This window comes from Hesperophylax consimilis, chromosome 19, assembly GCF_061612785.1.
Source record: "Hesperophylax consimilis isolate HC1 chromosome 19, BYU_Hcon_1.0, whole genome shotgun sequence".
NCBI classification, from domain to species: Eukaryota; Metazoa; Arthropoda; class Insecta; order Trichoptera; family Limnephilidae; genus Hesperophylax; species Hesperophylax consimilis.
In genome coordinates, this window is record NC_142854.1 from 467,291 (window position 1) to 492,666 (window position 25,376).

The 25,376-nt window shown below is 38.4% G+C and overlaps 2 protein-coding genes across 3 annotated transcripts in view; one reads left to right on the plus strand and one right to left on the minus strand.

Moving 5' to 3' along the window:
* Positions 1-1,336: 1,336 nt before the first annotated feature.
* Positions 1,337-11,487, minus strand: LOC149414598 (amidophosphoribosyltransferase-like). Of its 2 annotated transcripts, none has more exons than XM_089643599.1 (10): positions 11,365-11,478; positions 8,733-8,829; positions 8,548-8,656; positions 7,242-7,385; positions 6,086-6,209; positions 4,864-5,113; positions 3,894-4,106; positions 3,491-3,618; positions 3,059-3,401; positions 1,337-2,349 (listed from the first exon to the last, which is right to left on the minus strand). In XM_089643599.1, exons 2-10 carry the CDS (start codon positions 8,812-8,814, stop codon positions 2,198-2,200), a joined length of 1,545 nt encoding a protein of 514 aa, XP_089499725.1. In that variant the 5' UTR covers positions 8,815-8,829; positions 11,365-11,478; the 3' UTR covers positions 1,337-2,197. The 2 variants fall into 2 exon arrangements, with proteins under 2 accessions (XP_089499725.1, XP_089499724.1); XM_089643598.1 differs by having other exon boundaries at positions 1,339-2,349; positions 11,181-11,487.
* A 3,301-nt stretch (positions 11,488-14,788) lies between these two features.
* Positions 14,789-25,376, plus strand: part of Paics (PAICS bifunctional enzyme) — a 29,661-nt gene continuing 19,073 nt past the window's right edge. The window contains exons 1-6 of the mRNA XM_089643341.1: positions 14,789-14,944; positions 18,632-18,835; positions 19,404-19,567; positions 20,794-20,887; positions 22,019-22,144; positions 22,489-22,743. Coding sequence (XP_089499467.1) covers positions 14,926-14,944; positions 18,632-18,835; positions 19,404-19,567; positions 20,794-20,887; positions 22,019-22,144; positions 22,489-22,743 — 862 coding nt within the window. The 5' untranslated portion in view covers positions 14,789-14,925. The remainder of the gene's footprint in view (positions 14,945-18,631; positions 18,836-19,403; positions 19,568-20,793; positions 20,888-22,018; positions 22,145-22,488; positions 22,744-25,376) is intronic.

Here is a 25,376-nt window from a genome sequence, read left to right on the forward strand (position 1 = left end):
GCAGCTAATAATGACAGATTAGTTGTAAAACCATCGGACTATGGCGTTCCGTCCGTATCTGGCTCTCCCATTTAGGTAAATACGCAGCTAATAATGACAGATTAGTTGTAAAGCCATCGGACTATGGCGTTCCGTCCGTATCTGGCTCTCCCATTTAGGTAAATACGCAGCTAATAATGACAGATTAGTTGTGAAGCCATCGTACTATGGCATCCCGTCCGTATCTGGCTCTCCCATTTAGGTAAATACGCAGCTAATAATGACAGATTAGTTGTGAAGCCATCGTACTATGGCATCCCGTCCGTATCTGACTCTCCCATTTAGGTAAATACGCAGCTAATAATGACAGATTAGTTGTGAAGCCATCGTACTATGGCATCCCGTCCGTATCTGGCTCTCCCATTTAGGTAAATACGCAGCTAATAATGACAGATTAGTTGTGAAGCCATCGTACTATGGCATCCCGTCCGTATCTGGCTCTCCCATTTAGGTAAATACGCAGCTAATAATGACAGATTAGTTGTGAAGCCATCGTACTATGGCATCCCGTCCGTATCTGGCTCTCCCATTTAGGTAAATACGCAGATAATAATGACAGATTAGTTGTGAAGCCATCGTACTATGGCATCCCGTCCGTATCTGGCTCTCCCATTTAGGTAAATACGCAGCTAATAATGACAGATTAGTTGTGAAGCCATCGTACTATGGCATCCCGTCCGTATCTGGCTCTCCCATTTAGGTAAATACGCAGATAATAATGACAGATTAGTTGTGAAGCCATCGTACTATGGCATCCCGTCCGTATCTGGCTCTCCCATTTAGGTAAATACGCAGCTAATAATGACAGATTAGTTGTGAAGCCATCGTACTATGGCATCCCGTCCGTATCTGGCTCTCCCATTTAGGTAAATACGCAGCTAATAATGACAGATTAGTTGTGAAGCCATCGTACTATGGCATCCCGTCCGTATCTGGCTCTCCCATTTAGGTAAATACGCAGCTAATAATGACAGATTAGTTGTGAAGCCATCGTACTATGGCATCCCGTCCGTATCTGGCTCTCCCATTTAGGTAAATACGCAGCTAATAATGACAGATTAGTTGTGAAGCCATCGTACTATGGCGTCCCGTCCGTATCTGGCTCTCCCATTTAGGTAAATACGCAGCTAATAATGACAGATTAGTTGTAAAACCATCGGACTATGGCGTTCCGTCCGTATCTGGCCGTCCCATTTAGGTAAATACGCAGCTAATAATGACAAATTGGTTGTGAAGCCATCGGACTATCTGCTATATTTCCCCTTCAACTGAAACCACACACACAATTTCGGTCAAATAAAACACTTTAAATTAGTTTATACTTTTATACAAATAAAGATGTCATTTAAATTTGTTTTGTAAAAAAAGCACAAAAACAACATAGTATTTTGGAATTGTTTTAAAGAATGAACGGGAATGATTAATTATTTTCCGAGTAGCCACCGACACGACGCCACTATAGTGGACTTCTACATGTTCACAAAAAACAACGAGAAGACAAATGTCATGATATTCATAAATAATCACAACAAATTCCAGAATATCATTTACTTAACAGGAATGTCTACAAAATAATTTGTACAAACAAGCCAAAAACAAACTTCAAATATACTTTTCCATAGAAATTGATCTAATTAAATTTTAAAACCAAATAAACATTCATAAATTTTCCTGATCGATGGCTTCTGAGAGAAATCTGAGAGACTTTTTAGTAAACCTATGAAAGATTTCTCAGTAAACCTAAGAGAGATTTCTTAGTAAACTTAAAAGATATTTTTAGTATATAATTACATATAAGTAATGTCATTGGAAGATACAACAAGCACACATCTTAAATTATCACAGTATGAAGTTTCGCTTTTTGACTCCACTATAAAGGCATATTATTAAGGGACATTTTAACTGTGAAAGGAACACTTTTGAAGGCACTGCAAACTCCACATTACACTGTAAAGGGCAATAATTACACTGTAAGGGACGCACTACGCATATTGATAAGGAGCACTTCACCGCACTACGCATATTAATATCCAGAATGTTAGTAGCATCTTACTGCGTACTGCGACACTCCTCTCAACTAAGACACTATGACAAATCTTTTAGATTCATTCATCTGGAAGACATGTTTTATCTGTTTGGGAGTAGGACAGGAGCGCCATCACCAGTCCAGGTGGTCGGGCAGCCCCCCGGGATAGTGTCCCGTGAGACAGGCGGTGCAGTGGCCCCCGGGGCCCCCTCCCGGAGCCTTCATGTTGAACCTCACTGCGCTCACCAGTCCTTCCACGCTCAGGTAACACAGGCTATCCGCACCTGAAAACAACATCAATTCAATACCAAGGCGGGTATGGGTACCACCAAACGTAAGTGGTTTGAGTTAGGTTTGTCCTAACTTCCTCTCCCTTATTTTCTTTAAAAGACCCCCTACACAGCATACCCAAAGATGACAATATTTTCCTCAGGGAAAACAAAACTAAATCCAAACCTCCCTAATCCCCCTTAGTATGCCAGCTACAATGCCAAGCGACCCGCCATGAGCCCGATAATGTGTTTATACATTTATAAAAATTGTTAATATCTAGTTTCCCCGGGATGCATTTTTTATCTCTTTTTTATTATTTTTTCTCTAATAAAAAATAAAAATAATATAATGAAGAAATATGAAAATATCCTCGAGTTTTGTTATATTTTCCAGATTTCTTCACAATAAAAATGAGCCGTAATATGAGTGAATATGTAAATAAATACAGTACCTATTATAACTTTTAAAAAGGAAAAATTATGACATTTGATACAGAATTTGTGACACGTTTTTTCACAGATAAAAATTAATGTTTGCAAGTGACGAAATGACAAGCTAGAATAATGTTAAGATACATTATTTGCTTACCAAGTAAGTAAGTAATGCAGGAGCATTTTTTATGATTCAAAATAAAATCAAGGCAAATGCGGTGAGTTCCTAACAAATCCGCTGGCATTCCAAGGGTTAAAAATAAAATGTAGTAAGTATTGAAATACTAACCAACGTGTTTAGCCAGTTGCGACGGCGACAGCCTATTGGCGATGAGTTCCTCGCGCGTAGGAATGTTGATTCCCATATAGCAGGGGTACTGCAGCGGGGGGCTGGCGATTCTCACGTGGACCTCCTTGGCGCCGGCATCCCGCAGCAGCTTGATGATGGGTCCGATGGTGTTGCCGCGCACGATGGAGTCGTCGATCAGCACCAGCCGCTTGCCACGCACATTCTCCGACAGGGCGCCGAACTTCTTGGCTACGCCCAGCTGCCGCAGTCGCGTGCTGGGCTGGATGAATGTGCGCCCCACGTAGCGATTCTTGCATAGCACCTCGGCAAATGGCACTCCTGACTGGACATACACACCAATATTAATATTTCACCGTCTCAAGTTAGCCTGTTGCAAATTCATGCTACTATATTACATAATGGTATGGTTACCTGTCTAGCATATCCGTGGGCCGCGGCAGTGCCGGATTCTGGCACGGAACTGACTATATCCGCATCAACCGGCGCTTCCCTAGCCAACTCCCTGCCGCACTGCAAGCGAACAGAGTATACCATCTGACCTGCAACACACATGCGCAATATTTAGCAAAACAAAATCAAATTTCTTGAACATTATCCATGTTCTACTTGCATTTCAATGGAATATTCTGCGAGGAACTAGCGTCATTGATCCCTTCGGCACCGGTCGAGAATAGCCGGATAGTCGGGAAACACGCCAAACGGATCATTTATCGACACAGATGTACCCTAGTGAGACAAATGTCGATAAATACACGTAAAAAACTTTATATTGATAGATAAATAAATTTAAAAAAAATCAAATCTGGGCACATACCTTCGAACATGCTGTCACTCCTGGCGAAGTAAACATACTCGAATATGCAGAAGGCTTGCTCCTTGCCGGGGGGCAGTGGAACCAACGCCACCGTGCTGGGTCCCTCGCGCGTCAGCCGCACTATCTCCCCCGGAAGCACCTCGCGCTCGTAGCGAGCCCCGATGGACAGGAAGCCGCACGACTCACTCGACACCACCCAGCCCGCATCGCCACCTGCAACACAACACATTTACTGACTGGGAACAATGAAAATAGAATCAGTAACAAGCAATGATGGAAAGCAGCGAAAGTCGACTCCAAATAACAAATTTATCGGGAATACAAAACAATATTTATAAGGTTTTATAATGTTCAATGAATGAAAAGTTTTTCGTGGATTATGTCTCAATGTTGTGAAGTCCAAATTTTAGTATTAAGTAGTAAATAATATTATAGTAGTCCTAGAAAAGAATATATTAGATAGAAGATGTAAAATTTTATAAGTAAATAAAATATACTTTGAATTTTTTTTTTTTTTTTAAATTAAATATATTTATGCAACAGCCCTTTGTCTTGTTTACGCCTACTTATTATTACTAGCGGAAGAGGGACAGCAAGTGTATTATGATGATTGGTTTAGGAATACAGTGTCCTATTCATCTTGGTTCCAGTTCGATCGGGTGCATAATATCGCAAGTGAAATAGTGCGAAATTGAATAAACATAGAATCTCAAAAGTAACCTCAAAATAGTTTAGAATTATTGAATACCTACAACAATAAACATTATCTTTGCTTTTGTTCCCAGGATGCCTTATTGGTCTTGGACCTGGACTTGCTTAATAGTGATAATTCTACAAAATTAAAAAGTTGGGATATTCAAACAATGAGGTCTGAAAAATTTGTTGATCTAAAAATTCATTCAGGGCGGTAACTTACAGAAAAAAGAATCTGTGTTAGTACTGTCAAGAAGAATGAAGTCAACTAATGTACCTGCACTGAGCGGCAATATCTTGCCGATGCACAGCGGCCTGTTGCCGTAGGGGTCCCGCGCGGCGTAGATGCACTCCTCAGTCATGATGACTAGCGAGTAGGACAGCGGCGCCAGCTGCATGAGCGCCGTGATGCGCGCCGGCCAGTCGGGGGCGCCGCCCTCGCGCTCACCTTCCGGCCGCACGCACAGCGCCTGCGTGATCAGCTCCGAGTCCGACTGCGTGGACAAACCCACTCCGCGGGCTAGCACCTGCCCACAGAATAACATTGTAAACAAGAGAACACTTTAATCAAGTAGAATCTGTCGTTTATTATTAGTACACTAGCGCAGACCTGCGAAAAATCACAGAATATTATAATTGTAGGGGAATATTTTGATAAAGCTATTTAAATTGACAGAATTACAGTATTTTGCACGTGAAAAGTATTTTGTCGGCGGAAACAAAAAAATTATTTTGGATATTTTATATTTATATTTTGTACCTACATACTGTGTGGATCAAATTCAACGAATTTTTTTTTTATATGTATGTGTTTTAAACAGTCATTTCCTGCACTATTTACGAGTATAATTTCTTAAATATTGTTATATATGTATGTAAAAGCCTTAATAGGCGTAAATAAATAATTGCATGTTCGCTGAAAAGTGCAGACCCTTGAAAAATCACGAAATCTAACTCTACCTAAGAAATTGAAACAATTTAAATACACAATACAAAGACAGAATTAAAATTATTTTCTGAAAAAAAAAAAATTATTATGTAGGTAGGTTTCGCTAGGTTTATCGCTCATCTGAATTCTTGGCACAATCAGTTTGAATATAGCACTTAAATTCAAAACAATCCTGAGATGACTGAACAAGAGTACAATCAAAGACAGACCCTTTGTTTTATAACAAAATAAAACAATGATTGTGTTTTATACAAATCTACAGTTTTATTTCCCATCCCTTAAAGCCTGTGACAGACCACAGTACATTTTTGTGGCTTGGCCTATTTCAGCATATAGCTCGCCATACATTACCATTGTTAGCGTATGACCAGCGATATGCTGAAATAGGCTAAGACATGATGAGTATAGCGTAATGTGTCAGCTACCTAAAGCAGAAATTGGATACTTTGGATGAAATTTTGGACATTTGGTGTCCAAAATAAGAGAAATATTACTGTCTACATCTGATTTCTCCGGTAATTCAGCTAGTATTAAATATATATATGTTCACCATCTTGCGCAGCGAGTGACAGTTGAGCAGCTCCCCGTTGTGTGCCAGGGCCAGCTGCCCGTACGCCGTGTGCACCACAAAAGGCTGGCAGTTCACCTCTTCGCTTGCGGCCGATGTGGAGTATCTGCAAATGACAGTCACTATTACTTATCTTACGAAGCGTGCAAACCCGACAGAAGCAAGGGAGGCAAGATGGCCCCCACACATCTTGTGCAAATCTAATTTCTTACAATATGGTAGCTGTACATACATAAACATAATAATATAAGGCAGTGGTTATATTAAATAACATATAAACAAGAGAACACGGGAGCTGGACTGCAAAAGTACTCCAATTAGCATATAATCAATTACGGTAACCGGATAACTCATCACAATGACAATTCAACACACCTTTAAAAAGCGATAGTCATGAAAAGTGATGACAAAAAACTAGGTGAGGTTTGTAGGATGTTTTTTACATCACTTTTAATGAATTTAAAAAGAAAAATTAAAGGTGTGTTGAATAATCATTGTGTTGAGTTATCATGGAAGCATCAATTAGATACTAAATGCAAGATTTAATGGCTGTTTATAAAACTCTAAAAAGCTGCCAACGCATCTGCCATCACAGGCGCTGCTAGTACCAACCATTTACACACGATGTCCAGAAACTAGTAGCACAAGCGGGAAACTGGAAAATCTACATCACATAGAGAACCTAAAAACCTAATTTAAATCAGAGAAGAGACCCATTTTGTGGGAGGGAGGAAACACAGCCAAGCTGTTGAACACAAGAACTTGGCGAAGGCTTCTTGTAGAAGCCACCCGTTCTCATGTGACAAATGTACAAATGTTGGTCACGCGTTTGACGTGCTTCCCAACTGTGCACTAGTGTCAAAGGGATCAATGACACTGGTTCCTCTATTCCTCCTGCATCTTCCATTGAAATACTGATAGAACAAGTACAACATTCCCACCTGAAGTCTGTACTCGCACAAGAGCGCCCCTGTTGCCAGTTGAAGAATCCATACAAGACGCCCAGTTTCTTGAAAGCCAGATTTACTCGGACGATTTGTCATTTCGCCATTTCTGCACAGGTTTTTATAGGTACTTTGGAACTGCCAAATTCTAAGGGTCAGCAGTTGTGTACTATTAATGTAATGGGGGTTGTTACCTGGTGTGTCCTATTCCCAGGTTGCCCTTCAGCTTCTTCATGGAGTCATCGCTGAAGATATTGCTGATGAGGCCCATTCCTTTGTGTACATGGAAGCTCTTCTTGGAGCCCTCAGAGGTCACGATACCCGCCGACTCTTGCCCCCTGGAAGTGACAGAACCATATTACAACATCATACAGAGAAACGTCTCTCCTTGCAGCTCAGTCCAGAAATGTGTTCTATTCTAAACAGATGTCCAAGCCACTCCAATTGCAACTTTTCTATAAAGCCAAATGGCCTTGAATTATTAGGTATATATCATCGACGGCAATCCGTCACCACTGCATATGTAACATCACCGCGTAAGTCATCCTGCAATGCCATTCGACAGCGGTAATAAACCTCCATCGGTTGGATTAATATACGATTTTTTCAATGTAAGGGAATAGTCCTACAGCGATATTAGTATCTCAAGTGCCTTCCTTTTGGGTGAAATCATCGCCAGTTTTGTCTCTCCTGAAAAGTGGCCAAATATGATTTACGCGGTGATGGATTGCCGTTGACGACATTATATTCGTGAGCCACAAATTAACACAATAAGGTTGTCTTCTATAATGAAATTTCATGTTATTTACAAAAGTATTAATTAGAGCACACTGAGAACTAGAATCTTTGGAAAATACCGAAGAAATAAGCCGTCAAAACATTGATATTTGCGGCCGGCTGAAACGCTTGCAATATAACAGTACTGTAACTGCCATTAGAATTGTGCTGCGTATGATGTCACGAGACACAATAGCATACATTTCACCAATGTTCACTCTGAAAGCTCATTACTTCATCATTGTTGGAGAAATCGAAAAACTATTTTTACTCTCATTATTAACACTTTAAATATAATACGTTACATACATATATTTACAAACGGCTGGGCAACATTTGCGAGGCGGGTTAAGGGACTGCAGAAAGGGATTTGTCAAAGCTCAATAGGAATAATAAACATAATTGTTAAAATAAGTTTTAATAATTGGATTAGAGGATCTCACTAATGTTAATTTGTTAATTCTCATTATAATGGTAAAAACTATGACTTTAGAGTGTAGGCATTTAAAAAAACATTTGCGGCAATTTATCAAATTTCAAAGTGAAAACCTATGATTAGCTGAATAATTATACATATATTACAATACATTATAACTGTTGAGTCCTATTCAACTTCTGTTATTATATAAGTACAGTGAAACAACAGGCCCATGACAAAAGAATAACAGAACTTGAATTTTAACTTTAAAATTTATATGTAAGCATAGTAGAGTTAAAACAAACCTATGTTGCAGTGCCACCAGGCCGAGGCAGATGACTTGAGCGATGTCCAGCTGCGTGGGCCACTCTCCGCCCGCGATGGCTCCAAACACCCCGCACTCGCACGTCAGACCTGCAACCAACACCACCATGAGTCGCACATCCTTCTCCCCTCCCCGTGCCTTCAATACGTCATGTCGCAATCCTACCTGACTCCACGGCTCCTCGGCCGGGCTTCTTGTGGATCTGAACACTCCCCGCCACCCCCTCCGAGCCGTCTCCAGCTTCCATGCCAACTGCTGGGACCTGAAGACAAACAATCAGATTCAATTTAATGTACCTGCTCTCGCTCCGCATGCTCTTCCATCCTATTCAAAGTGGATCCAACAAACTGTAAACAAAATTCTTGCCAGGCCAGATTACGTAATAATTACAACTAGCGTAATAATACTAGCAGATATCAAAAGTAGACATCTTGTATTGTGAGCTGAATAAATATAAAAAGTTCATAAAAGAGTGTTTTTTTAACATTTATTTTGAATTTAATTTATTACTTTTGGGAGTTTGGTTTCGGTTCAACTTTCATCAGGAATATATAATTTATATAACCAACCAGTTTCAGTTCACCCCGAACCTTCATCAGGTTATATAATTCTGTTTATTTCTTAACACAAGGAGGAAATATATATTTGGTTGTATTTTTGTTAAAATGTAAAAAAATTATAAAATTCAACTGTTGATTTCCTGAAGATAAATAAATAACTTTTTGTGCTTTGACAAAAAGTACATCACATTCACCAAGTAAATGACAAAATTCTCCACAGTTCCCATTTTTTTTCTCGGACTACAATTCTGTCACTGGATGGTGAAAACAGATTTGATTGTAATATCATTTTGGTAGCTTTGTGATGTGATTAAAAAAACTACAGTTTTTGTAATAAGAATGAGTTACTTTTTTTTTACACTAATATGAATAACTGTTTCGCTTGTACTCAGGTTTTAAATATTATAACTGAAATAGTTCCCAGTAATGTTAAACAAACCTACGTACTGTCTTATTTAATTTTAAAAATATAACAACATTATTTCCAAGGTTCGGAAATAGAATTGATGTTTCAATAGAATGAATTTAGTGAAATCACAGCATTAACTGCAATGTTCAATATGGCACTCGTTTGTTTAGGTATAAAGTCAATAAAATCAAGGTTCTCTGATAAAAACAAATAATGTAAGCGATTCTACAATAATTATTAGTTCACACATGTTCTGCGTAACAATGTGCCCAGTTGAACGTTAAAGATAAAGCGCCAGAATATTAAATTAATCCTATTCAGGAAACATGAAACTATCGAAAGCTTCTACAGGTCCCAAAGACTGCCGCTGACACCGGTGTCAGGGGTGCCCCAGGAGAAGTGATTGAGGGAAATGGCTGGAGACCAGAGCCGGTGAAAACCAAATCTCTCCAGCCTCAGGCTGCGTATAAACAGGAGAAAAATCCGCGAACCGAACCACGAATTATGGGAAAGGGACAAAGCAAACGAAGAAACAACTTCTTTGCTTCATTCCTTTCCCATAATTGGTTGTTTCGCTCGCGCATTTTTCCTGTTTATAAGCAGCATTAGATATTAATGAAAAGGGAATTAGGTTCAGCTAAATCAAGTTAGAATTGTTTCAAGACTGGAGTTGCTTATTGAGATGAGCCCAGCCCGAGAGTGTGGTGCCGAACGATGTCAACACACGATCTTGACAAACAAGGGACTTTACGAGTGACGCAGCCCAGGTCACAGGTCACTCTCTGCGGGAGGTCAACAACAGTACATGTACAGATTGTACAGATACAATCTGAATAAACAGATAGTTCAAGTAATGTTATTAGCACTCGTGACAGCAAAAGAGTACCCAGTACGAACATTAAATTTATTTCGCAAAGTAGGAAGAACTCACAGAGTGCGGAGAGATTTTTTATTTTAAACAATAACAAAGTGCATTTGCAGTAAACAATATTAGATGCCTGATGAAATACAGATAAAGATTGCAAGGATCGTTATACAGGATTCTAATTTAATTAATGTATTACATACATAATGGTGGAAGAGCTGAAGGAATATGAATAAGGATTCAGTGCAAGGAGAGTGTTAAGGTAGTATAAACTTCATAACATTTCAATAATATGATGAGAGAAAACATATTTGTAAAACCATAACCCTGGTGATCAGGAAACGCAGATAATGAACACATCAAGGACTAATCATGGAATAAAAAAATACCCATACAACCAACCTTGGTAATTACTTGAATGTAATTCTTAGCAAATGCGTTCCACCCTCTGACTTGTTTTGTTGCTACGTTTGAATGAATTATAATTTAAAACTAGCTACATGTTCATATACTAGCAAGATGTGGGGGATGTTTGAAGACATGGCAGATACTTCAGTGGGGTCATGTCAAGAGTCGGTATAACAGAGAGTTTTGTGTGCATTGAGTGGCATTCTATCCTCTCTGCCTAGTAAATCCCTTCATTAAAGTGAATCCTAAAGTTGAAACATCTATTTAACCTTTAATTATTGGACAACACGTGATGTTCAAAAGTCAACAAGCAACAGGTTGTTGTTGACGAGATCACTCGACAAAAAAATAATAATAATAAGTAAACTTACAGACGACTGATTGTGAAGAAGAAGAAGAGGAGAAAGAGGAAGGATCTCCGACGGAAAGGCGAAAAGAACCTAACTGAATGTGCCGACGCTCAAACGCGAAATGACTTGAATTCCAGTGACAGGCCCATCGCCCATGCTTCATGCTCGTAATGGCAGTTATGTTATAATATTATAATGTAATTACTTGTTATCAAATTACTACGAACGCAAGCATTCCTCAGCTTTACCGACCAACTTTATGTTAAAACGTATGGTTTGTATGCCACGTGTTGTTGTACTCTGTTTTATTTTTCTTTCTTTATTGAGGGGATCTTATCTAAAAACCACTGGTCAATATTTTCATATTCATGATAGCACGATTAAATTTTTGTACTTTCTCGGACTTTTCTAAACAGTGTTTCATTTAGTTGGGAATTCTCTCAGTATCACCCTGGCAAGATAAGGCCCGATAAAGCCATTGAGACATTGCCCGCGGTGAAATCTGGGACATTATTCAAGTACCTACATGTTATATTTATTATTATTATTATTAATACCTAATAAACCTGTTTTCGTAGTAATTAACGACTCAGTATTCGGAATATAAAGATCACTAGATGTAGCAAATCAGTTTCGCCTGAGTTGCAACACATTTTTCGTCATCTTATTTTTCTTTTCGAGCAATGGAACAAATGCTCTGCAAGTTTTATGGTCGTAAATCCAACTTAGGTGAGCCTAGGTAACGAATATCAAACACTGATTCTGATGGCAGTATGCTACAATAGCGCCTCCTAGCTCCTAGCGGCACGAGTTATGAGGCACGGATTTTATGCACGATATGATTGCGCCATGCTACATAGGCACTTCTAGCGGCGAGTCTTCCCAAAAAATACAACTAAATACTTCTAATATGTTATTGGAGTTGGACGGAGTAATAAATGTATATTTTATAAAATCCCTGCACGATATCAACCCTTAGATTGTGCTCTAGGGTAGGGCTCTAGCCAAGGGGCTCAAAACCAGTAGACGTCTAGGTAAGAGATCACTGTAATCAATAATATTCGGATGATTTATATTTTTTTATTATTAATGGCGATGTGTTGGAACCGTTAGGTTTAAGGTATTATTAGCGCCTTGGCAATTTGGCGCCCGGAGCGGTCTGCACCAATTGCGCCCGCATAGGGCCGGCCAGCTTTAATTTGAATTTTTTATCTTAAAATTAAAATTTGTTTTGGTGTCACATTTGAATTAAAAAGAAATACTTACTATAATTATTTTGTAAATATTTAATGCGAAGAATGTATTTTTTTCATCAACGCGTGTTGTTGAGATGATTGACTTTTGATAGTCCCAACGGCTCCCAACCGAGTATGTTGTGAGACTGAAAGTAGTGGAGAGGGGAAGAGGAAGATGAGCTATTCAGATCTGGTCACCAAACACGGCTGAAACCATTTCAAGTAAAGCAAAGTTTCATTCTGAATGTCGGTCTGAACCCAGGGCGATTCGAGGTATCTTCCACTCTGGAACGTGCTGCAAATGTACTACTGAGTGAATTGTGAAATTACACAAATTCATTAAATAAACTTTACTTTCCTACGCCGGGATTTTACACCGCGACCTTCGGATTGCTAGTGGAGAGCCCTACCCCTCGACCAAGGAGGGATATTGCGTGTTGTTTGTTTGTATCTCAGGTTGGTAACGCGATTAAGATCCAGCGCAGGTTATCTGCGTCGGCTGCCTGGTTTCTGCAACACGCTCACGCCCTAACTCTCTTCAATCGGAACCTCTTTTAGAAACCGTTGGCCTAGAGTCCTAGAGTAATGCCATTGGCCTGGACATTATATTATTTTGACAATCATTCTTTGGTTCTCATTACCCTCCCGTTCCATTTGCTTTCGCCACAAAAGGGCGCTTGAAGAATGAATTGAAATTCATTTAGGTGAAGTTTACAAAATAGTAAAAATGTGATTTACCACGTTTTTGCCAGAGCCACTCAATTGCCGCGAGGCCACACCAATAAATTTGCCGCCGTTGCGTTAGTTAAGTTTTTTTGGCAATAATATTATAACATAACAATAATATTCATTTGCGTCTGGGTAGCAATATTCTGTTTCATCAACGCGATAACAAAAATATTATTTTCACTGTGAACTGAAGACTTTATGCGCAGTGGCGCATCTTGGTGAGTGAGTACCCCTAATATTTAACACAAGTTTCACGAATTGATTTGGGAAAATTGGAAAATGTCAATTTCGTCTCTAAAAAGAGCAGCAAATCAACCCAAGTTTCAAAATCTAAAACAGAAAAAAGTCCTCGCACGAGCAACTTTAGTTGCGGGCAATAGTTGCATCTGGTTGCGTCGCTGGAGGTGAGGGGTTTATTTATGCGCTGGAATATCAAAATACTTCACCACTCGCCTTTTGATACATAATAAGGAGGTGCAATTCCTAAAGAACGTAAGAACTTAACTACAGACGTTAAGAATTTGCTAGAAAAACATTACTGTGAAAATGGGAGGGATAATTCTAGTTTAAATTTCTAACGGAAACAAGAAAATAAATTATTTTTGCGAGGTGCATGAACATCATATAAAATTCAAGACACATTACGTTATATGCATCAAAGCTTATTTGGGAGTGGCCTTTGCAGATTATATGTTGAAGTGTCACACAATATTCCTCAAGAGAGGGGGCAGATCAATCGGGAAACTTACAGATCCGTAAATTGGTCGCATCATTTTTAAATACCGCCTGGCTAGCAGATCACGGCCTATCATTTTCGTCACGTCCACACTTATAAGTATAACACATCATCTGTCTTGTGTGACAGGTCTGTATGGGATTGTATGGCGAGCGATATGGTGTTATAAAAAACGCTTTGAAGTGTATAACGTAAAGCCTAAGACGCATTACGCTATAAGCATAACGCATAATTAGGGCGTGGTCTATACGTATTATAAGTTGAGGTGTCAAACTATGCTATAATCTTCCTCAGGAGGAGGTCAGATAAACTGGGGATCTGTCGCGGAATACCATGTCTTTGTATGGGAGAAAGTAACGAAGCCATGAAACTAGCTTCCCCAGCATGGCTATAATCATTTTACTGCCAAATTGAATGGCGAGTAGACCGCAATAGCCTGGCTAGCAGATCACGGTGCATCATCGTCGCCACGCCCACACCTATAACACATCATCTGTATGGGATTGTATGGAAAGCGATATGGAGTTATATAAAACGATTTGATGATGAGAAATGGGAAGTGGGCATGTTTCGGGATTCAAACGACTCTTTTGCGTTCTTTTTGAGGGTAGCGAAGTTCTGTTTTAAATTGAGCCCTTTGCATTTCTCTGTAAATTTGTTTGTGTTACGTGTCGCATGAGGGTTACGAGCTGTTAAATCGGAATAATCAACATTACGCGAGTTCTACTGTTCAAAGAACTACTAGTGTTAATACAAACATCATGTAACCTCCGTTGGACGCTATATTTATATTGTCCTAAATAAATTCATATTGCGCGAAGTGGCTGAGGAAAAAGGCAGGTCGCGCCACTGTCCGCTGAGTAGGTACTGGTGTCATCGCACACGTGGTCACGTGGTGCCCGCCAACTATAGTTACCTACCTACTTCTGTCAACACAACATTCAGTTTTCAGTTTAATATTTTATTTGAATTTGATACCGGCTGCGCGCCGCAAGTCTACCCGTCTTGATTGTTGATTACATTCATTTTAATTTCATTCAGTTTTATTACATTCAGTTGAGAAGAAATGGCCAAACTAACTAAAGGTAAGTTCAATCAGTTAGCTATTAATTGTACGAGTTGTCGCGCATATTCATTTTGGTTCTAATTGGTAAAATACTTGTAGAGCGTTTCGTTTAACCTCACTGCATGGTTTCGAAAACGATGTGACTGGTGTTCAAAAATGTTCTTTCGCATTAAATTTGTCTCAACTTACTTACAAATTGTTGATTTCTGACCATCACTTCGCTATTATTGATATATTATGTTGTTAACAAATTAGCCAATAAAAAATATAACCTAAATTTATTATAAAAATCAGACTGCACGAAAATAGTCATTTTTAGGATATTATCCGTAGGCTAACAACGACAAAATAAGTCCCTAAAACTATACTTCACAAAGAAAACCGTTAAAGAGTTGCTAATGCTTCTTCTAAATGTAAACATTGAAACAAATGTATATTTTTCATGATATTGCCATGTTGTCCGGCCGCATAATATTCTTGCGTCTGCTATAACACAAAATCAAATGTTCAGGTAATGGAAAATATTTACAATTCCACCCCTGGAACAAATGCAGTTCCGCTACAGCTTGAAAGGTGAAGATGACTAGCCCCCAACATGATAGGGCGCCAGAAGCTTTGCTAAGTTCTAGTATTTTCAGGTTATTTGTAAACCGGGAAAGAAAACAGTGGCTTTTTTATTGCACCTGGTGCACTTCACTACAGTAAAACACACCCTGTGAAGGCGCATTTAGAGCAGTCCGCTCCAGGCGCCGACTTGCCAAGGCGCTGATAATACCTAACATAGGTCCTTTGTGGATCTTACTGGCGCCAGGCGCCGTTTGGCTCGGGGCCGGCCATACGAGTGCATGTACCTTTAGCTAGGTTACAATTTATTGATTGTAAACAACTCGTTGCATTCAGATTTCATTGACTTCTCTGATCTACTACACAGCGCACACCGTATAGAATATAGCTTGGAAAGGAGTACCCTATCTCTACGCGACCTTAGATGACCTCTCGCTATTTTGAGACTTGTTTTAATTTATTTAAACTTGTTATGGCCTATTTCTAATACTTCATTAGTAGTTACTACCCGAGTTTGCTTTTCTTATTTCTGCCCGGAGTATGCTCCATTTTATTTTACTTCGGGTGAACTTGATCAATTCTTACTTGACCAGATAATCAATTTCATTGGTCGAGGAGTGGAAACGTCTTATGTTAACTGGCAAATAGTTACAGATCATACTTTTTCTATTCACTCTTTAGTGCATTGATTGAATTGTTATTCTGGGGAAAATACGTATGCTAGATTGTATACTATTTTTATAAATATATAAACACATTACTGGTACAATTTATAAGTACATTATTTTGCAAAAAATGGTGAAAATTTTGGCCCACGGTGAAAATTTAGTTTTGGCACATGACAGGTTAATAGTTCAGTAAAGATTCTTTTTTCAAATGTGAAATCATTGTTTTTAATTAAGGAGATAAGTATTTAAGTACCTTCTTAGAAATCTTACGATTTCAGAGGAAATTTTAGTTTCGATTTAAAATAACAGAAAATTAGAAATATACTTTTTTGGACGCGAGGGTACTGTTCAGAGAACTACTAGTTTTTAGCATACTTTATTATTATTGTATTACAAGTAAATATGTTTACAATAATATTGAATGGAAAATATTTAGCAGCGTTACATCAGGCCTGTTTTTGTTTATCGTCGAGTCTTATAAACACTCCACCAAACAAACTAGCAATATTTCCAACTGATAAATAGGTCATAAACATATTGTGTTATTATTTCTGTCGGTGTTCTTTGACCTGAGAGAAAACAACTCTAAGGAGGATTGTATAATACATACAGCTCTCATATAGCAAAACCGACACAAGGACATCTCGGGTCCCAGTAAATAGATAATGATTATACATTTGCCTCTCCTTAATCAGATTTAATTCGTACTAGCGCAAGGAAACAGGTGGGAAGGGTCGGCCATCTGACCGTCCCTTTAACACATTTCCTTCAAATCAGTTGGTCTATATAGTATTTGATGTTCGGCAACTAGTGGGTACAACAGGATCTGAGCTTTTTTTTTATAAAAAAGACAAAAAAAAGCTGTAAATAACCCAACAGTAGTAGATAGGATCCTGATTTTTTTCGAATATTACCTTAAAAATTAGAACTGTGGGTTCGATTTACTTGGATAATGAAAGTTCACATCCAAAAAAGAATTATTATTATTTAATTGATTTCACAATTTAAAATAAGTCAATCCTGTCTTCTCTCCAAATAAAAATCCAATTGAGCTCTAAATTGGTTTACATTAGTAGAATCGAGGACATGTTCGTTTATTATTTATTTATTCAGTTATTAATATAAGTGCTGTAATACAATGCATAATTCAAAAGAAATATATATACCAGTGTAACAATATTTGAACTACTTTATACTAGGTCTGTATAAGACCTGTCACAAGTCAAAGTACGAGGTGTCTATGATAATAGTCAGTAGTGAGTTTATTGTTACCCACTAAATTAATTGTACTGGAATAGCTGAGTAGGCATCGCAACTTGGCATTAACAATTCAGGGCTGTCAGGGATTCAATGATACTTATGAATAATAACTTTTAATGTTGTTGCATCCACTACTCTATTCGCAAGGAAGTGTTTCCTAGTTTTGGATGCAAAAGGTGTTTTGTTAATTTGCTCACAGAGATTTATATCCTTGTTGGTGGTGAAGATTAGTTGGATGCCAAGGCAACTATAATGTCCAGATAAAACAAAGCCTTGATCAAGTCAACCCTTTGTCGTCTTTCTTTCAAGGTTGGTAATCTTATTTCCTTGAGTCTATCTTCGTGTTGTTGGTCTTTTAAAGCTTTTGGTATTTTTGTAAATCGTCTCTGTACTCTCTCTATTATATCTATATCTTTTGCAAAATATGGACTCCATATTCCAGGAGAAGTTGCAAATACGTTTTATATATTTTTAATACCAAGTCCGGTGTTAGGTCAGGTTGCGCGAGTTTTAAATTCACCAGTTTCCCGCTTGTTCCACTAGTTTCCGGATACCCATGTGCTCCATTATTCTCATTATCATATTCTTATTCTGCCGTGGTAAATAAAAACACAGTGTTTCCTTGAGAGTCTCTAGGAAGACATTGTGTTTTAAGTTACCGCGGCAGTATTCATGTTAACCGGTGTTCCGATGTTTGTGGTAGGGCCGAGTTGAGAACAATCACTAGAGTTTTGACTTTTCCCAATAAGGAATTCCAGTCAATTAAATTTTTTACGAATGCTCTCCTAACTATACCAGTGTTTTTTTTTTTTTACAAATGAAAATCGAAGTTTGCAAAGCCCGCCAAAATGATTGAAATCGTGCAGGGTACGTGTGACGTCATACGTACCATGGTTTTGTTAACAGGAAGGACAATCCCGTTCGGGTCGGTATGAAATCAATCAATCTCCAAATTAAAATATTTTACAAGATTTCCAAAAACATTAATTAAAAACGTTTGTGTGTCTATGCAGCATAATTGTCCGCATTCTTAATGACTTCCCTATTATCACCTTCCTTATTTATCAATTTTGCAAAGAGGATCCCATACCTTGGTCTGCCCCGTCCAACAGTCCTTTCCTAGGCAGACATATTATAATAGTCTCTTCTCTAACTGAACTGTATCGGTTCTCGGTGATCTTTCTTCCATGACCTATTGTTGACGTTTCTTCTAGCCGGAGAATACAACCTGGGCGCCTTGCTGATAGAGGGCAAGACTAAGCAGGTGTACGACTGCGCGGGGGATCCCGGCCACTGCGTGCTAGTCAGTAAGGACCGCATCACGGCGGGGGACGGGGTCAAGGCGCACGACCTCAGCGGCAAGGCGGCCATCTCCAACCAGACCAATGCCAAGGTCTTCCACATCCTTAACGCTGCTGGTAAGTGACCTAATACTATCCCTGCTGGTAGAGAGGTGGATTCAATTCTGCCTGTAGGTGACCGGTGTCATTTTGCGGCTATACCCATGCCTGCAGCCAACCCCATCTACTGGAAATAAGTCTAGCCTCGCAATCTAAACGATATTTCGAGTTAAAAATACTTGCCTGCCCTGGTGAAAAACCACTAATAAGAATTCAATTCAATTAATTTATAACATATTCAAAATCATGCTAAATATGTCGATTTCAAAATTAATTCTGTTTAACGGCAAGGCTGCCCTCCGCACCGGCATAACCATGGCCGGGAGATAAAACAGTCTGCTGTCAGTGATGGAGATAACCATTGGCAACGTAAATGGATGCTCTTCGTGATAGCCGATTTCTTTAACCATCAACCAATCAGTTTGAAGAAATATTTAGCCATGTGCACATCCCTTCTGACCCATAGATGGTTCATTCCGAGCATATCCAAAAGAAAGTTGGTAGGATAGAGCCACAGTTATTAATAGTTGAGACAAATGACTCGAGTTTATATGGTTTAGTCTTACCTATTCGTCATTGTTTCCAGGAATCAAGACGTCTTTTGTGAAGTCTGTGTCTCCCAATGCTTTCCTATCCAAGAAGTGCTCCATGATCCCCATCGAGTGGGTGACCCGGCGCTTGGCCACCGGCTCGTTCCTCAAGAGGAACCCGGGCGTGCCGGAGGGCTTCCGCTTTTCTCCCCCCAAGCAGGTGAAACAATACAATGCTCTGCTTTCTAAGATTGCCTTACTTTAACCATTTTAACCATTTGAGCCTGAATTAAAACTGGCAGTGATAAAACATAATTTTTGGTACTTTAAAACAACTTGTTCAATTATTTGAAAAAAAAAATTGATTGTGCATTTTGAAAATAATAATTATTTGATATTTTAAATCTACAACCACAGATAGCAATAATTATATTCTGATTGGAGGACAAATTGATTTTGCTAGATTTGTATTTAACTTCTTAAGTGTTAAGGGCTTAACTTTTTGATGCCAAGTTTACGCCATGCGCCAGCAGATTCTATTATCCTAAAAGTTTACTTGTTTATTTGCAAAATTATGTTTTTGTCAATTGTACCATCTTACCACATAATCAGCCTTACTAAAGAAAAAATTTCACATTCGTTACACGATTTTATGTTACACAGTATATAAATATACAATGTATATAAAGATATAATGTCAGTTTCTATTTTACATTTCAATTAGTAAGGTTTTCACATTCACGGTCGTTAATCAATTGAATAAAATTTTCACCACGTTTTTTAGTAAGACCGAATGTATTTATAAATTTATAAAAATACCATGTAATCTACTAGTAGTTTCCCCAGAGTTGCTAGTTATCTTCAGAGAAATGATTTTTTAATAGTATTCTTTAGGATACGCTGGCCAACAAGAGATTAGTGGTCAATGTTTTAAAGAACTAAAAAATCGTTAAAAACAAATTTATTAGAAATCGAACCCATGAAAACTAAAGTAAAAAGTAACTCCCGACTTTTTGAGGTTGGGAACCCTTGCTCTAGACATTATTGTTACTTTCATTTGAAAGAACATTAGGTCTCGAAGGACGTGTTTCACTTAAAATGACAAAAATTAAACAATACAAACATACATTAAAAAAAAAACAATTGAAAGGGTGCGGAAGTCGAGATTAATCACAAAAAATACCTTTCGAAATATAAACATGGCTATCGCCTGAATGAGTACTTCAAATCTGATAAAAAAAAGCTCATAAAGGCAGCATGCAATTGGAAAATGTGAAATCCACCAATGGGGAAAAATTCAGAAATCTAAGTATTTTCATATATTATATGTACGGTACAAAAGGGTTAAACTCACAGTGTATGAAACTGTCCCCCCCTTCCCCGGACAGGCCCCTTGCTCTGTGCACCTCGGGTGGGATAAAGTCTCACGTTCCTTTGTAATTTCAGGAAACCTTCTTCAAGGACGATGCTAACCACGACCCCCAGTGGTCCAAGGAGCAAATCATCTCTGCCAACTTCAACTTCAACGAGCGTACCATCGGTGAGTTCTGTTCACAAGTTCATTCAATGCCACCATTAATACGCAATATTACTTTTCAACTGTGCAATTCTTCCATCAATCACTCAAAATAAAATCTTATTAATTGTTTATTCCAAATTTTATCAATGCCAACTTTACCCAGCGCTTCAAATATGTGATGGCCAAACCTAAGAATATGTTTGATTCCTTTCCTAACCTCTACTCCTGAATTTAAAAGTATTTGAAAAAAATGAGAAGAACGTGAAAATATTGAGTTATTTTTTTTTGAGCGTCGTTTATCGTTTTATATTTATGTAATGTTTTGTGTTAATTACCTCGAGGTACCGCGCTCTGGATTATTGTCGGCTAAGGTTCTTCGTCCACTGGGTTACGCGAGTTCTGATACTCAACAATTCAAGTATCTTGATGATTACTGTCGTACATCTGCGTGGAGATTCGTACACTTGCACACGTTGCCGACATTTTGTCAATTCGTCTGCGACGCCAGTCCCCCGCGATCAGCTGAGCATTAGGTTGTTGCCACTCACATTGTCAAAATTTTAAATATGGCATCACTTGGGTCAAACAGTTTGCTACAATGTGTGCGGGTCAATGCTGGTAAAAATGATAGCAAATAAAATAATTTTTTTTATTTTTTTTATTTTTTTTTTTTATTTATTCATGAAATATTAATGTGTACAGTTTTTACATGCTTTTCGACTACCACACTAGACACACGCCCGTATTATGGTAGTCGAGAATAGAATAGTGGCAATATGGATCTCGTAATTTCAGTAACAACATGTACGCGCTGTGCATTTAATCAGTATCGGATACTTTCGTAGCTTTGTGAGACAAAGGGCTTTAATTACTGATAAAATTGTATTGCGATTGTTTTGTGTGCTCCAACTCCTTCGGAGATGCTTCTGTGGTCAGTGATTTGGTTATCCTTTTCCTCCCATTCTTTGTTTGTATCCTACATTTAATTTCACACAATTCCATCAAACATCATTGTTGTTAAATTTACAGTTTATCGTCCGTAAGTTCATCTGAAACTGTATAATTCCTATGCAGTTTAGGATATAACAACCATTATGCACCAGGCTGCAGCATTCTGTCTGTGTGTTTTTATTAAAGTATGTGTTGTTGCAGGTGAGGATGAGGTTGACCTGATGGGGCGCATGAGCGTATTGGTGTTTGAGATATTGGAGCGTGCCTGGGCCCAGAGGGACTGCGCACTCATCGACATGAAGATCGAGTTTGGTGTGGATCTAGAGGGTAAGTTCTGGGCCCGTATCTTCACCACTTTGCCACAGTTCCAGGTCAGTCTGAAAGGAGAGATTGAGCAGTCTGGTAGTGTTTAAAAATGTGTAAAATCGCTCCCAGAGCATTATTAGTTTTAAAGTTAATTTTTGTCAGTAAAAATTGTGGCAGTTATGATCGCCACGGGTATACGCACAACCCCATGACATCTCTAGTAGGAAAATGAAGGGACTGAAATAAAGAGCAAAAACAATACCTATATTACTCGAGAAGAGCGGCCCGTAGAGCTAGTCTGTTGCGATAGAAAGCTCTTATATCTTATGTCATAATGATACATATTAAACTGATACATGTGGTAGGTAACATCTTGGTGGCTGATGTCATCGACTCGGACTCGTGGCGCCTCTGGCCCTCGGGTGACAAGCGCCTCATGGTGGACAAGCAGGTGTACCGCAACCTGACCTCGGTGACCTCCTCGGACCTGGACACCGTGAAGCGCAACTTCCAGTGGGTGGTGGAGCAGCTGGAGCACCTCACGCCCGCGCGCCCGCACACCGTGGCCGTGCTCATGGGCTCTCCCAGCGACATGGAACACTGCCAGAAGATACAGAGCTGTGAGTATATCTTGCCTCTTTATACCATCAACCCAACGACACCCCACACATTGGTCCCAATTTGCCTACCATAGTTGTGTCGTATATCGATTATAATACATTTGTATAGTGTATGTTTATTGTACGAGACGAGTGGCGGCGTTTATACAAATACTGAATTCACATTAGGGGCTGGACACAATTGCCCTGCAGAGAGAGTTTCAGGGAGTGAGTAATTTTCACTTGGAGACTTGGTTTTGGTTTTTCAGCTTAACTGTTTCTTCTTCAGAGGTAGTTTGTTTAACTGACTTAAAACGAGGGAAAGCGCCGTTAATTTGATTGGTCAATAGTAAATGGATTTAATTTTTGGAATAACTTAATGAGTAAAACTCCAATTGTAATATTTAATTGTTGAAGACAATATTGCCGGGGCGCTACATGTGGTCCAAGATGTGGCACTAATTGTTGATTGAAGTACTAGTACAAATTGAATTATTTGACGTGTTGGAATAAGCTGACGTATCTCAGTAGTCCAGAGCACCTGACCGGACATCAGAACGTGCGGGTTCAATTTCCGTCGGCGGCATTTATTTTTACTCTGGAGATATCTTCAATTTGTATGGATATTTCAGGCGACTAATTACACTGGTCGACATTTATTTTTTTAAGTGCAGTCCCTTAAGCATAGCTAATTTTTTTATATGTATTTAGTATCCATAAACACGAAATGAATCAAAAAAAAAATTTGATAGGTCAGGTTTTTTTATTATTTAACAAAGTTTTTTTTACATAATTCTTCCATAGTATGACGGGTACTTACTTAACAAAATTTCAAAACTAATTCAATTTAATTTTTTTTTGCTCCTGATTTGCGCCTGTGAGTATCTTGAGAGTCTCTCTGCAGGGTCCAGCAATAGTCTGCTTGCATAGATGGACTCCACTTTCCTTGGTATCACTTTTCCATAGCCGCAATGTCCTGGTGAAATCGTTCGCCGTGCTCCCCACTGACATCTCCCATATTTTCGGGGAAAAAATTCAAATGAGAGTGAAGGAAGTGTATTTTTAGTGACGTGTTACATCCCATATTTTTATAGGCCATGAAAATTTCAGACACAATGCTGATATGGTCTTCACTTTTATGAGTTCCAAGAAAGTTCTCGACAACATTCTTGAAGGCTGACCAAGCGGCTAACTCGACTGGTCTCAACACTGTTATAAAATTCGGATCAGTCAAGACCTCCCTTATTTGTGGTCCCGAGAATATTCCTTCTTTAATTTTTGCCTCGCTGAACTTAGGAAACTTTTGCTTTAAGTAAATCATGCCATTTACATCCTTAGACAAGCCTTTTACAAAAATTTTCATCAAACCCAATTTAACGTGTAAGGGTGTAAGTAAGATATGTTTAGATTTTACTAAGGGAGCATGTTGAACATTCTTCGTGCCAGGTTTGAGGTGCTTTCTAGTAGGCCAGTCCTTGGTCTTTCCTGTCTCTGCTGTCCCACTCGCACAGAAAACAACAATACTTTGTGTATCCCGCTTGCAGTCCTAGTAGGAGCCCTATTATTTTTAGATCACCACATATTTTCCATTCGTATTTTACATATTTATTTTTTGTTAACAGCAGCTTGTTGTCATAGTTTTTTTATTTTTTTTTATTTAGTTACTTTTTTAAATAATTAGGTACATTTTTGTATGGCACATGAAATAAAATATATATATAAAATTAAAACAGATCATTGAAGTCCTCCTCACTAGGAGATCCTGTGCTGAGGGGGACTATATATGTTAGTGTACGTTTACAGCAACTAAGATGATGTGAGTCGGACTCCTCTCGACTGTGAGTCGGACGCCGGCATCCGAGAAATATTTTTGCTTGGTTTTTTTTTTTAAAGTGCTATTTTAACCCTTATCTATAGAGAAATTGTATGAAGAACAAGGTCAAAATCGCTTGCGCTAATATCAGTCTAGAAGATACCTTTTATTTTATTAGTGTAGCCTCTTTGGTAGCTTTCAAATTGACTTCTCTATGAAAAGCCGTTGACATCTTTTTTGTGCATCTTTTTCAACGTTCGCTGGTGGACGGACTGCTACAGTAAAGACTGTATTATACGACGAATTTCCCAAAGAAACGTAAGTAAACATGATTTTATGCATAGTTCATTGAACAAGTCATGTGTTTTTCATAAATATAATTCATTTTTGCAAAAGACAAATACGTAAAATTCCTGTCAAAAACTGGAAGTGTTTTCGCTCTGAAAATTTATTGTGTTTGAATCAAGTTATTTATGTCATATATTACATTATTTGGAATGATTTACATGTTATTGTGTAGAAAAACCATTTGAGAGAATATATAAAAGCTTTTGTTTTGTCAATATTTAGTGTTTATTTTATGAAAAATGAATTACTGGCCGAAAATGTCAAAAAAAACTTGCTTATAAAAAGTTCGTTTTTGTTTATCAGTATTGACATCGTAATATTATATTATTTGTAGAGATTCATATGTCATTATGTAGGGAAAACTATTGGCATTGTGTTTCAAAATCATTGTTTAGTCAATATTTAGTTAAAATATTATAAAAAAATAAGTTTTGCATCTCAGCAATTGACACCAATACAATCAAGATTTCCAATTTGTTTGAATGTATGTGTT

Bases quoted from the DNA above. Each gene is read 5' to 3' on its own strand.
- LOC149414598 (XM_089643599.1), bottom strand. From the start codon at position 8,814: ATGGAAGCTGGAGACGGCTCGGAGGGGGTGGCGGGGAGTGTTCAGATC. The intron at 6,210-7,241 runs GTAACAACCCCC...TGTCATTTGCAG, and splicing joins CTGGGAATAGGACACACCAG to ATACTCCACATCGGCCGCAA. The intron at 5,114-6,085 runs GTGAACATATAT...TTCTGTGGGCAG, and splicing joins GTCACTCGCTGCGCAAGATG to GTGCTAGCCCGCGGAGTGGG.